The 13,590-nt window shown below is 37.2% G+C and overlaps 1 protein-coding gene across 3 annotated transcripts in view; it reads left to right on the top strand.

Annotated features, from left to right (window-relative positions):
* SLC16A9 (solute carrier family 16 member 9) overlaps positions 1-13,369 on the top strand; it is a 60,045-nt gene extending 46,676 nt beyond the window's left edge. For 2 of the 3 annotated variants that reach the window (XM_058696383.1, XM_058696382.1), the window contains 3 exons: positions 7,448-7,543; positions 10,077-10,994; positions 11,394-13,369. In XM_058696383.1, coding sequence (XP_058552366.1) covers positions 7,448-7,543; positions 10,077-10,994; positions 11,394-11,572 — 1,193 coding nt within the window. In that variant the 3' untranslated portion in view covers positions 11,573-13,369. The remainder of the gene's footprint in view (positions 1-7,447; positions 7,544-10,076; positions 10,995-11,393) is intronic. The other variant, XM_058696384.1, reaches the window with a different exon arrangement.
* Positions 13,370-13,590: the final 221 nt, after the last annotated feature.

The raw sequence follows: 13,590 nt of genomic DNA, 5'->3' as shown, positions 1-13,590 counted from the left end.
ATATCATTAAAGAAAGTCTTTTTTCTCTCATAGATGTTCAATTGTAATAAGGAACTATGATTTTCTAATTAGTCTGAAGCTATTATCGACATAATGTCATAATACTCAGGTGAAAAGTGAAAACATATATCAATATAATCGTTATTTTTTTTTAGTACTTATTATATTCCAGGCACAGATACTAAATCTTTTACATTTTTTATGTCTCTTAATCTTTTTTTTTTTTTTTCTGAGAGAGAGAGGGAGGGAGAGTGAGTGGGGGAGAGGGAGAGGGAGAGAATTCCAAGCAGACTCCACACTCAGCATGGAGCCTGACCCAGGGCTTGATCCAACGACTTTGGGATCATGACCTGAGCCAAAATCAAGACTTGGATGTTTAGCCGACTGAGCCACCCAGGCACACTTATGTCTCTTAATCTTTACAATTGTCTTGTGAGATTGTTTTAAAGATAAAGAAACTAAGAATTAGAGACTTTCAGTAAACTCTCTAATCCCCAAAGTCACCTAGCCAGTAACTGATAGAGCTGGGATTTGAATCCAAGCCTGATTTCCAAGCCTGTGCTCTTAACTAGTCAATGTCATGTTCAGAGTACTCATGAGTACTCATGCTAAGCATACAAAAGTCAGAGCCAGTTTATTAAAAAAGCTAGCCAATTGCTTGCACTTCTTAACTCTCCACGCAGATGTTTGAAGCTAGAAACATAAAAGTAACTGCATTTGGATATGCTAAAGTTACTTATCTTTTTTTGGCATCCTAAGTTACCTTCCCACAATTTCATTTCTAGAAGTAGATATTTCTGGAATACTATATGTAATTGCTTATCCTAACCCAAGTTTAGGTTAAAAAAACATATTGACTCAACTATTCTAAGAGGTGATTCAAATACTTGCTTTAAAACATACATAAGGGGAATTCTCCCAAATGACTGACAGACAGGTCCCCACACTACAGTGACCACTATCTTCGTTTTCCCAGGGCTAACAGGTTTCCCAGGATCTGATACTTTTAGTGGCCAAACCGGGAATGTCCTGGGCAGTACCCTATCCCCACCCCACACAGAATCTGGATTCTATAGCTTCACCCATATTGCTTTTTAAGATTGCCATGCTAAAATGCACTGTTACTAAATGTTTCCTTTTCCTAAAAATAATATTCAGGGAGAAGTTTCATATACAGATGTAGGAGCTTGATAGATATCTATTCACTTACACACAAATATATGTATATAATAAAGGGTATTTTAAAAGAATTCATAGACATCTAAAAATATGTATACGATTTCAAATGTTTTAATGCTTGTCTTCCTAAAATAAATCAAAGTTCCACTTTGCATGCTTTTATTCACATGCTAGTTCTTTAGAGATGCTTGCTTTATGTATTCTAAATTAGAAGCATTTTTTAATAGCAGAGTGTTTTACTTCAGTTACATTTTCTCCTTATAACTGTCTTACCAGTTTAATTGATCTATGCATTTTTGATTTATCGGTAAAGATTGAGAAAAAATGAGAAAATGAGGAAGTTTAGTGTGATTTGCCCAAAGCATCCTCCTATAATGCATAGAATTTGTAAATTAGTTGTATCTTTTTTCAAACCATATAATTCTAATTCTGTCTTTCTAATGATGTTATCTTTGTAAATTATTACGAAATTAAAAAATCTTTAATATTCTTAAAGCTAAGATTTAGTTTCTGGCTAAAGTAAAAAGTAAAAAAATTAGCATCATTTAAGTGGGGAGTAGGTATAAAGATATTATTAAAAATATATATACACACACGCATACATACATATAAGTGTGTTTGTGTTTGTTATATGAATAGAGACATAGACAGGAAGAGAAAAATGCAAGAACTCAAATGAGATTTACGGGGAATGGCAGTAGGATAACTTCTGTGGGGAGGTTCATTCAACAGACTTTTAAGAACACTCACTCTGTGCCAGGCTCAGACCTGGAACCAGGATACTTGGATGAATAAGACGCGACCTGCCCTCAGAGCTCGCTGTTTAGTTGGAGGAATAAACGTGTAAATTTATAACACGTAACACAGCAAAATAAATGCATTGATAAAATGAAACCAACATCCTGTGCCTGTGGGAAGAGGGGTGCTGAAGCAGGCTTCATGCAGGAATTCATGCTTGAGCTGAGTCTGGAAGGACAGGTAGGATGTGGTCAGATGGGCATGGGTTTTGAAGGGGAGTTGAGTGGGTGGGAGGGGGACATTGTGGGAGCTCAAATGCTCTGAGGTGTGAGGTGCCATGGATAACAGTGCTGTCAGCACGGAGCCTGATGCAGGGCTCAAACTCATGAACCGTGAGATCATGACCTGAGCCAAAACCAAGAGTTGGACACTAACTCACTGAACACGCAGATGCCCTGATAACAGTGTTTTTATAGGTATTTGTTTAAGGACTGAGGAAGTCATGTGAATAGGTGCAAATACATCAAAGATTGGCATGCAACAGAGGCCAGATGACAAAATGTTTTTATATGGACTTTACTGTAGGAGCATGATGTGATGAGAATTGTATGGCAGCAGCTTAGAAGATAGATTTTTGGAAAAAGTACTGGAAGCTGAGACAGTGATCAGGAAGCCAGAGTTCAGCTCAGAAAACATGAGATGAACTGAGGCAGTGGTGGTACAAAGACGGAGGGAGGTTGATAATTTAGGCAGTGGGTATGATAAAGAACTTCTGCCTGGTTTGATGGGCAGAGATGAGGGAATAGTGGCCTCTGAAGTTGTGATCTTGCCCAGAGATGTGTGAAATGGAACATAAGATGTGGAAAGGAAATGTTAGAACATGTAAAAATATTTAGTTTTTACCTATTTAAGTAAAGGGAAACAATAATATTATACTAATGTTTATGCTTTGAATTGTTAGTAATATAGGTATTTAGTTTAAAAATCATTACGCTTATACTGCAGGCTGATGGTCAGAATTTTTTTCACTGATAGGTGTTTGATAAAAAGTGATTGGTCAAAAAAATGGTCAAAAATGATTGGTCAAATCCCTTGGTCAAGGGATGCTTTAAGATAGTGGTTTCCAACTTTACAGCCTTGGGACCCTTTACACTCTTTTGTTTAGGACCCTGAGGAGCTTTTGAATATATGGATTATACTTACTGATATTTGTTCTGTTAAGTTTAACTATTAAAAGCTAAGAAATTTGAAAATATTTGAGTAATTCATTTAAAGATAATAACAAACCTAATATATGTTAACATAAATAATGTACTTATTATGAAAAATAGCTCTACTTTCCAAAAGAAAAACAAACTTTTGTGAGAAGAGTTGCATTATTTTACAGTTTTGCTAATCTCTTTAATGTTTGGCTTCATACAAGACATCTGGATTCTCATATCTGCTCTGTACACAATCTGTTGCAATCTGTTTTTTTTTTTAATTGAAATGTATGAAGTAAATCTTGTCACACATAAAGATGTAGTTGGAAAAGAAAGGAGTTTTAATAGCCTTTTCAGGTAATTGTAGATATTCTTCTTCGATACTTTACAAAAACTTGATGAGTGATGATTTTCCAAAGTTAATTGTAATATGGAACTTGGTACTACATCAATATACTTTTCATACTCTTATATTTGTTTATTCTGCACTTTGAATGGATCTTCATTCAAACCTAATTTTGTAATATCATGAATTGGTTATTTGAAAAATACTGATTCACTAAGTTATGAAAGAATTCTAAATGTTGGCAAATTTCATTATACAACATCAAAAAATCACTTTTGTTACTTTCACCAGCAGACTCATCAGAAAATCTTTATTTATTGGAAAGCTGTCAAAATCATGGTAATGGATATCAGTTTTCAAAAATTCTTTTTCTGGAAACTTTGGATTTTATTATTGTTAACAATTACTGCCAGTTTTCTCCCTTCTTAGTTTGTTTTCAAAAAAGTGTATACCAAATACCCAAGTCTGGGTAACCCTAGTTTGTCTGTCAGATATTCTTTCAAATAAAAATAAGGTCACAAGATAAAAAGGGGGCTCTTTTAGCTGGCTACTAAAATAATTGTGTAAAGGGTTTTCCTTGCAGCAATTGTTGTAATCCAAATGAAGAATTTTTAAAATATTTTTGTTTGTTTTTATTATGAGTGTATGATTATGTAGCATAATTTGATACCAAAATTTGGTACCAATACCTTGATTTGTGCTAAGGCACTTCTGGTTTTATCACCATCTCTTTTGCTCCATCAGCATAATTGTAAACACAGTGAAAAAAGCAGAGAACATATTAGTATCCATGGGATACTTATCCACAGGAGATACCATTCAAGACCACCAATGAATGTCTGAAAGCATTCATAATAGTGAACCCTATGTATATGTACACCCCCTATGTATATGTACACACTTGTGATAAAGTTTAATTTATAAATTAGGCACAATAATAAATCAGCAACAATAACAAATAATCAAATAGAACAGTAATAACATACTACAATAAAAGTTATGTGAAAGTAGTCTCTCTCTTTCAAAATATCTTATTGTGCTGTACTCACCCTTCTTCTGTGATGATGTGAGATGGTAGAATGCCTGAGTGATAAGATGAAGCAAAATGGATGACATAGGCATGTGACGTAGCATTAGGCTACTACTGACCTTCTGATGATATGTCAGGAGGAGGATCATCTGAGCATTCTGGACCGTGGTTGATTGCAGGTAACTGAAACCATGGAAAGCAAAACTGCAGAAAAGTGGGGGACTAGTGTATTATGAAAATAGTTTTGAATTTACAGACTCTGTGAGAGATCGTGGGGATTCAAGGGACCCCTCTCTAATAACTTCCAGTTTAAGGTTGTCCTGATGCAGATGTAGTACCTTTTTGAAAAGTTTAAGGAGAAAGCATTTCAAATTTCTGCTACATTAAAAAAAAAAAAAAGTGAAATAACATTAACTATTAAACGAAGGGCCTTGAAATAATTTTTTTAAATGTCTTTTTTTTTTTTTGGTTTCAGGCTAAAAATTTAAAAGTTGCTGTTTCAACTTTTCTGACATTGACATTTAGTAATCAGAAATGTCTTTTTCCCCTTTGTCTCTCATGCCTAACATTTTACAGAGTCCTGACAACCAAATCACAGAAAAGTAAATTCATTCTGCCTCCAAAGGCTTTCTGAGGTATACAGTCTTAGTCAAGGGTGACATTTTTTGGTTTCAAAATTGATTATTCAGAAACATTAAAAAAAATTTTTTTAATGTTCATTTATTTTTGAGAGAGAGAAAGAGCATGAAGAGGAACAGAGAGAGAGGGAGACACAGAATCTGAAGCAGGCTCCAGGCTCTGCGCCGTCAGCACAGTCCCCCATGCCGGGCTTGAACCCATGAGATCGTGACCTGAGCTGAAATTGGACACTTAACCAACTGAGCCACCCAGGTGCCCCAGAAACAGTTTTGTTTCATATCTTGAAGAGTCCTATATATGAATAGTAATGACAACTGTATAAATCAGTGCAACTCATGTTTTAGTTCATGAGATAATATTTTTTCCCTTAAATCAAACATGAAGGGCATTTTATTTAGGGGTGCCTGAGTGGCTCAGTAAGTTGAATATCCAAGTCTTGATTTTGGTTCAGGTCATGATCCCAGAGTTGTGGGATTGAGCCCTGGGTTGAGTTCCATGCTGAGCATGGAGCTTGCTTAGAATTCTCTCTCTTTCTCTTACTCTGCCCCTCTCCCCTGTTCATGCTCTCTCTCTCTCTAAAATTAAAAAAAAATTTTTAGGGGCGCCTGGGTGGCGCAGTCGGTTAAGCGTCCGACTTCAGCCAGGTCACGGTCTCGTGGTCCGTGAGTTCGAGCCCCGTGTCAGGCTCTGGGCTGATGGCTCGGAGCCTGGAGCCTGTTTCCGATTCTGTTTCTCCCTCTCTCTCTGCCCCTCCCCCGTTCATGCACTGTCTCTCTCTGTCCCAAAAATAAATAAAAAACGTTGAAAAAAAAAATTAAAAAAAATTTTTTTAAGGAGAAAAAAATCTTTTTACTTAAAATATAATTGTTTTAGTCTATCTCATTTCTTTAAGAAGACTTTTTATGGAATCACACATAATCCTCAGAGTCTTAGGTTGTTTAAATTATTAATTTACTAAAACACTTATGTAATATATTTGTTAAGCCCATGTATTCTTTCTAATCATAGTTTAGGTGCCAATGAAAGGCAATGACAATGATCTTAACTCATTTAATGGGCTGTGGTTTCAAATCCAGTTTTTAGACTATGGCTTATGTGTTGTTTATAGAATGATCCTCAAGAACAGATGATATTGCAGAAGAAAGGCAAAAAGTCATGAGTTAGAAGCTAGAGGAAAATTTTATGAAAAACCAACTGGCTTTAATAGGTGCTAAATAGGGAAGAAAAGATTAAGCTAACAAACAAAAGCCTTGGAGAAGATCTGGAGATGAATATAGTCCTTGGGTCTCAAGAAAGGTAAATTTAGGGGCGCCTGGGTGGCTCAGTCGGTTAAGCGTCCAACTTCGGCTCAGGTCATGATCTCTCAGTCCTTGAGTTCTAGCCCCACGTCGGGCTCTGTGCTGACAGCTCAAATCATGGAGCCTGCTTCAGATTCTTTGTCTCTCTCTCTCTGCTCCGCCCCTACTCATGGTCTATCTCTCTGTGTCTCTCAAAAGTAAATAAATGTTAAAAATTTTTTTAAAAAAAGGAAATTTAGTAAGGTATTCTTTTGGGTTATAAAAGAATTTCAAATCTACAGAAAAGTAGAGGATAGTATAGCAAACAACTGTATGCTCACCACTTAAATTTAACAGTTGTTAAGATTTTAGTGTATTTGCTTCCTTTTTTTTGCAAACATATTTCAAACTAAATCAAATACATTTTACTGTAAATAAGGTAGTTTGCATCTCTGAAGGAGGAAACTTACAAATATATATTTTACTGTGATGCGATGACCTGAGAACCCCAGAGGCCTTTGTTTTGCAGACTGGGGGTGTGCAAGCTATAAGCTCTCACAAAATAGCATGGAATAATGAAGAGAACTTTCTAAAATTATTTAGAGCACTTTGAGGAAGAAGGACACTGAACTGAGGGCAAGAACTTGGAAGTGAGACTGAATGGGAAAGTTTGATTAAATTTTACTATTTGGTGTTATTTGGTGACTTAACCATTATCTCTATCTCCCTGTAATGTCGCGATTTAAATTTGCATTATTCATTCATGCTTCAGAAATTGGACTTTTTTTTTCACTTGATTCCAACCCTATGGGTGTGGAGTGAAAACTGAGCCTGCACAGATATGTCCATTGGAGCTGTACGAGTGACATCAAAGAAACTACGAGTCCATACTCTGAAGAGTTATAGCCAATCAGTAACAGAACAACCTACTGGAGATGTTATTTTTTCTTTTTCTTTCTTTCTTTCTTTTTTTTTTTTTTTTTGCATTGAAGTAGTATAATCTGTCTTGATTTATGTAATGTCTTCTTATGTTTAGGACTCGGATGTGGTTTATTATATACTGCAACAGTGACCATTACGTGCCAGTATTTTGACAGCCACCGAGGCCTTGCTCTTGGCCTAATTTCAACAGGTACATTTTCAAAATAAGTACAGCATTGTCACTATTCAGTTTTCTAATTAAAGTTAAAAGTTACTGAACACAGATATGTTTAACCAACCATTTCCCAGCTACCACTTAGGTAGCATATTTTTTTACTCTAGCCTGAGAAGGAAATTTTATTTTCCACAGTAAATAAGAGTAGTGCTTCCAGAAAACCCTAGGATGCATACATAAAAAATCTGGGGCATTCAATGGCCAATATACTAAAGGAAAGAAAAGCTTATGGGACCCGTACATTGAGAGTCACAAGTTGGTGAGAGCTTCAGTAAAAGAAGCAGCCTGTACTTAGGTAAGGCACCTTCTCCCTGAGAAAGGTAGGAGAAATGCCAGGAAAATGGAGACTCCAGGGCTCTGTCGAAAAGCCTGCTGTTGGCATCTTGCCATCTCCATTTACTGTGGAATGTACAATTTTTCTAAAGTACTTATTTATGAATGCATTCCCCTGGCCATGTGCATATCTAAACGACAGACTCTTCACTCTTGTTCTTCCTTTAATAATCAAGAGATGATCACTGAGGGAAATGTAAATATAAAAGCCTTCTGGACTTCCTCTGATGTTTTAAAGTGTCATTTCACTTTTCAGATGGATTTGTTTCCTAAGAGAACTTATCAAACTTATCAAACTTTTCCTTAGAGAACTTATCAAAATTTTCTGTGGCCAGTATTTTACCAGTTTGCTTAGGAAATAGAGCTGCCAAGTTTAGTGAAAGTGGCACATTTACATATGCTACTTGTTAATGAGCCGGTGTTCCTGGGAGGTCAGACTTTGAGGTAAATGGAGTAAATACAATGATTTGTCTGGCAGCAGGAGCCAAACTAATGTTTATTCTTGAGATCAATCTAGTAGCAACAAAGTGATTCCCGATTGAATTAAGTTGAGCTGGATATTTCCCAAAGGTGGTTTAAGGAAGTATTGGCAGGGGGGAAATAGGAATCATGATCTAAGAGGAGATGGGGCCAGAGTCTTGAGGACACAGCTGGGCTAAGGCAGAACTGAAGAAGAAATAGCAAAAACAGGAGATAGAGAATCCAAAGCAGTTGGAATGCAGTTCAAAGAACCTTACAGGATCTCCCACAGGTGTGTGAGTGTGATGGAGTGCCAAGGTAGGCATTAGTGTGAAGGTAGGCATGAACTTGAAGGACAATAGGTCTTGCCTACACTACATTTTTGTAGAGGCATTGTAATGTAGCAACAAGCACAGACGCCAGAGCCAGACCACCTAGGTCTGAATCCTGCCTGTGTCACTCACTTACTGTCTGGAAATAGACAGACTTTCTAACAGTCCTGTTAACTATTGAGTTAAGCCTCAGTTTTCTGAACTGTAAAATGGGGATAATAATAGTACTCATCACATCAAGTTATTGGGAATCTTAAAGAAGCATACATGTAAGGCACATAGCAGGGTACTAAAAGCATGAGATATTATCATTATGAACTAGGGTTTCCCTTAATGCCCAAATTTGTATGTGTGCCAAAGATGCCAGAAGTTGTATGCTACATGCTTTCACTCTGCCTAGAAAGGAGGGCATAAGAGACTGGATCATGGCACACTGAAATAAAAATGGATCGACTCTGGACAGTTAAGATTTGGCAGAATTAAGGAATTTTCAGTTTCAACTCACAGGGAACTAGGTGAAGCAAAATTAAGGACAATTGTGGATCTACTTAGTCCTTCTGGGTTGCTGTAACAAGATACCATAGACTAGGTGACTTCCACAAAACATAAATGTATTTCTCAGTTCTGGAGGCTGGAAGTCTGATATCAGGATGCCAGCATGCTTCGGTTCTGGTGACAGACTTCTTCCAAGCTGCAGACTGCCATTTTCTTGCTGTGTGGCATGTGTGCATGGTGGAAGGGGAAAGGAAGCTCTCAGGGGTCTCTTTGATATGGGTGCTAATCCCATTCACGAGTGCTCAGTGGGCTCATGACCTAATTGCCTCTCAAAGGCCCCACTTCCTCATGCCATCATATTGGGGGTTAGAATTTCAACCTGTGAATTTGGGAGGACATGAACATTCAGCCTATAGCATCCACCTTCAGTGAAAAAGATGACAAGCAAAAAAAAAAAAAAAAAAACCTCACAGTAGAATTTTTTAAAAATTGAAAAGAAATAACAAAAAAACCCACATGAAATATTCTGACATTGCTGGGAAAAAAAAAAGGAACGTGAGCATGAAACAAAGGTTTTTGGGGAAGCAATTTTGTTCCATGGTTAACAGGGGTTGGTGAACTAATGTCCATGGGTCAGATCTGGTCTACTGCCTGTTTTTAGAGAGCTCATGAGCTAAGGATGATTTTTACATTTTTGTACAGTTAAAAAAATCAAAAGGGCATCTGAAAATTATGTGAAATAAAAATTTCTATGTCCATAAATAAAAGTTAATTGGAATATAACCATGCTCCTTCCTTTACAATTCTTCTTTGGCTGATATCAATAATGGTTGTTCTGAGAACCCTGAATTATAAGAGATTAAGATTGAACATCTCCCATTTCTTTTTAGGTTCAAGTGTTGGACTTTTTATATATGCTGCTCTGCAGAGGTTGCTGATTGAGTTCTATGGGCTGGATGGATGCCTGCTGATTGTGGGTGCCTTAGCTTTAAATATATTAGCCTGTGGCAGCCTGATGAGACCCCTCCAGCCCTCTGATTGCCCTTTGCCTGAAAAAACAGCCCTGGAAAGTGCACCAGATAGATACTCCATTTACAGTGAAAAAGAGAAGGACCTGGAAGAAAACACAAACATTCTTGGAAAGAGCTACAGTGCTGAGGAAACATGCAAGAGCACCTTTGGCAGTGGTGGCCGGAAACAGGAGAGCCTACTTCATAAAAGCCCAACAACAATAGCACATTCAAAAGAGACTGAAACGTACAAAAAGAAAGTTGCAGAACAGACATATTTTTGCAAACAGCTTGCCAAGAGGAAGTGGCAATTATATAAAAACTACTGTGGAGAGACTGTGGCTCTTTTTAAAAACAAAGTATTTTTAGCACTTTTCATTGCTATCTTTCTTTTTGACATTGGAGGATTTCCACCTTCATTACTTATGGAAGATGTGGCAAGAAGTTCAAATGTGAAAGAAGAAGAACTCATTATGCCTCTTATTTCCATTATTGGCATTATGACAGCAGTTGGTAAACTCCTTCTAGGGATACTGGCTGACTTCAAGTGGATTAATACCTTATATCTTTACGTAGCTACCTTAATAATCATGGGCCTGGCCTTGTGTGCAATTCCATTTGCCAAAAGTTATGTCACATTGGCAATACTTTCTGGGATTCTAGGGTTTCTTACTGGTAACTGGTCCATCTTCCCATATGTGACCACAAAGACTGTGGGAATTGAAAAATTAGCCCATGCCTATGGGATATTAATGTTCTTTGCTGGACTTGGGAATAGCCTTGGACCACCAGTTGTTGGTAAGATATTTCTTAAAGCAACCCATTTTTACTGTTCTTCTTTGTAACATCTCCAGGTATAGAAATCCAGATTACAATAGTAGCACAGATTAGCACAAAGTAAATCTGCATAGATGTCTGATGGTAATGATTTACTCATAATCAGTTTGATAAAAAAGCCAGTATACTTGCTTAGGGATTTATGTTCATTTTGTGTTCAGGAGAAACTCAAAATGCCTGCTTATTCTTGTTCAGATTATTTGGGAGAGTCTCCTCTGCTAACTCCTAAGAGTCTGCTATAGAGTACATGGAGTTTTATCTATCCTAATCCTTACTGTATATAAAATTGGTAAAATTAGAGGATGGCTTCCAAGTCTTACTATTTCTATCAAATTCACTTTTTTCTTTCTCTCTTTTCAGGTTGGTTTTATGACTGGACCCAGACCTATGACATTGCATTTTATTTCAGTGGCTTGTGTGTCCTGCTGGGAGGTTTTATCTTGCTTCTGGCCGCCTTACCCTCCTGGCATACATGCAGCAGGCTGCTGCCCAAGCCAGCTCCAACAACCTTTCTGTACAAAGTTACCTCTAATGTTTAGAGGATACTGGAAGGAACTACAGACTGTTTTCTCATAGCGAAATTTCACTGTGGCTGACTCTGAATGAATTTTTTGTTTGTTACAAATCCTATTCTCTTTGTACTGTATATGTAGCTTCTATCGCCTGTATTTACCAACCCCCCCTTTTTTCTTTTTCCAAGAAGTGGGACTATTCTGTTTTACCCTTATTCGTGAGTTCCTGACATTGTAAACATTTTGGCCAGCCCCGAAAGGCTTTCTCTGTGTAAAGAAATATAATTTCTCTGTAGGATCCATTAGTTCCACTGAAAGGCACCCAGAGGGAGCTCTTCTATTTTAAACCTGATGTAGGCAGCATGATGAGATATATGTGAAGGCCACCAGGGGCGAAATCACTCTCTTCTCTATGTTAGACTAGCTAGTATGTTGAAGACTTCAGGCCAGTCAGGAGAGATGAAAGTGGTTACTAAAATGGCGTTAAGAATTGCAGTGGAGCAAGCTGATCTTTTTTTTTTTTTCCTCAAAGATATTTTAAATTACAGTCACTGGTTTTCACTATTTGATTTTATTTACCTTGAGGCAGCACTCCATGTTTGGTATCCACTGCGCTTAAATCGTTTCAATTCCTAAGGTGTTTGCCTAGAGGCAGGCAGTCTCCAAACTGGAGCACTCACCACAGACTTGCTTCACGGTTGGCTGCCAAAAGCACACTCACTCTTCTCTGTCAGCATCCACTCAGCTGATGTTTCCCAGGAAGTGCTGATTTTACCTGTTTCCAAATTGGAAATGCGTAAACCATTCCGTTCTGGCAAATGGGAAACATCTATTTGCATTGGGCACAGTGGGGATGAATTGCAAGTCCCTGCGTGTCTTCTTGATGAAGCATTTATTTGCTACTATGAGATTTTACCACTATCAGATTTTAATTCAAGGGCAGAACTAAAATGTGTGTGTGTGTGCGCGTGCGTGCGTGCATGTGTGTGTGATGAACTCCGAGTCTGTGTGGGACATGGGAAGACAAAAAAGCAATAAGAAATTGATACTCTGATCCAACTGTATTCAATCTTAAGAAAAATGTTTTGAAAGAAAATCACTGTTTAATAAATGGGCATCTTTCTGAAGAAATATTTTTTGAATTTTGCTGTGTGTCAGAATCCTCTAGATCCTTTTAAAAATATGGTTGCCTGAGTACTACTCTTAGAGATTTTGATTCTGTAGGTTTGGCTATGGGCCAAGCGTCTGTATTTTTAGCGAACTCTTCAAGGAATTCTGACGACACAGCCAGGTCGAAAATGAGGGTTACAAGACTGGCAACAGAAAACATTCATTCTCTTAAGTAAAAAACAAAAAAACAATAAACCATTGAGGTGAGGGGTTTTTATAAATAGCCAACTGTGGTTCTTTAAATAGGACGCACTCTTCCTATTGTGCCAAAATTGTCTCTTCATTTCTTTTGAAATATATGATTTTATACTTGTATGTTGCCTTTCTTCAAAGGCGCCTGAAGCACTTTATAAGCATGAAGCCCCACAACACCTCAGTGAGGTCCGTAAATAGATCTTTTGTATGCAATAAACCTGGAGTGTGGGGGAATTTCATAACTGAGTTAATCCTACTTAATAATGCAATAATGGGGCTTCAAAGTGCCTTGGACTTCTCCATTCTCAGACTTCTGGAAAGTTTTCTGTACCTCATTCTTCAGTCACTGTCAAGGTTAATAAATATAAGAAGTGACATTTTAAAAAGCTAAACTAAGTGTTTTTATGTTGAAAGTTCCTTTTTGCCAACATTATATTCAGGAAGTCCAATAACCTGAAAAATCCCCATGTTCATCAACGTTGATAATTGTCCAAATGCATCTTCACCATGTCTACTAATACCATCCAGCGTGTGCATTTTCAATTGTCTAGGGAATGAATTTTGAGTTGCAATAAAATATTTTTTTGTTTGTTTTGCATTGGTTTGGCTGCTTTTTCTCTTAACGAGTCCCCCTTCTCTGAATTACAGTGATATTTCACTTGAATGTAAAAAAAATGATC

This window comes from Neofelis nebulosa, chromosome 13 (assembly GCF_028018385.1).
Source record: "Neofelis nebulosa isolate mNeoNeb1 chromosome 13, mNeoNeb1.pri, whole genome shotgun sequence".
NCBI classification, from domain to species: domain Eukaryota; kingdom Metazoa; phylum Chordata; class Mammalia; order Carnivora; family Felidae; genus Neofelis; species Neofelis nebulosa.
This window is presented reverse-complemented; position numbering and strand designations above follow the sequence as displayed.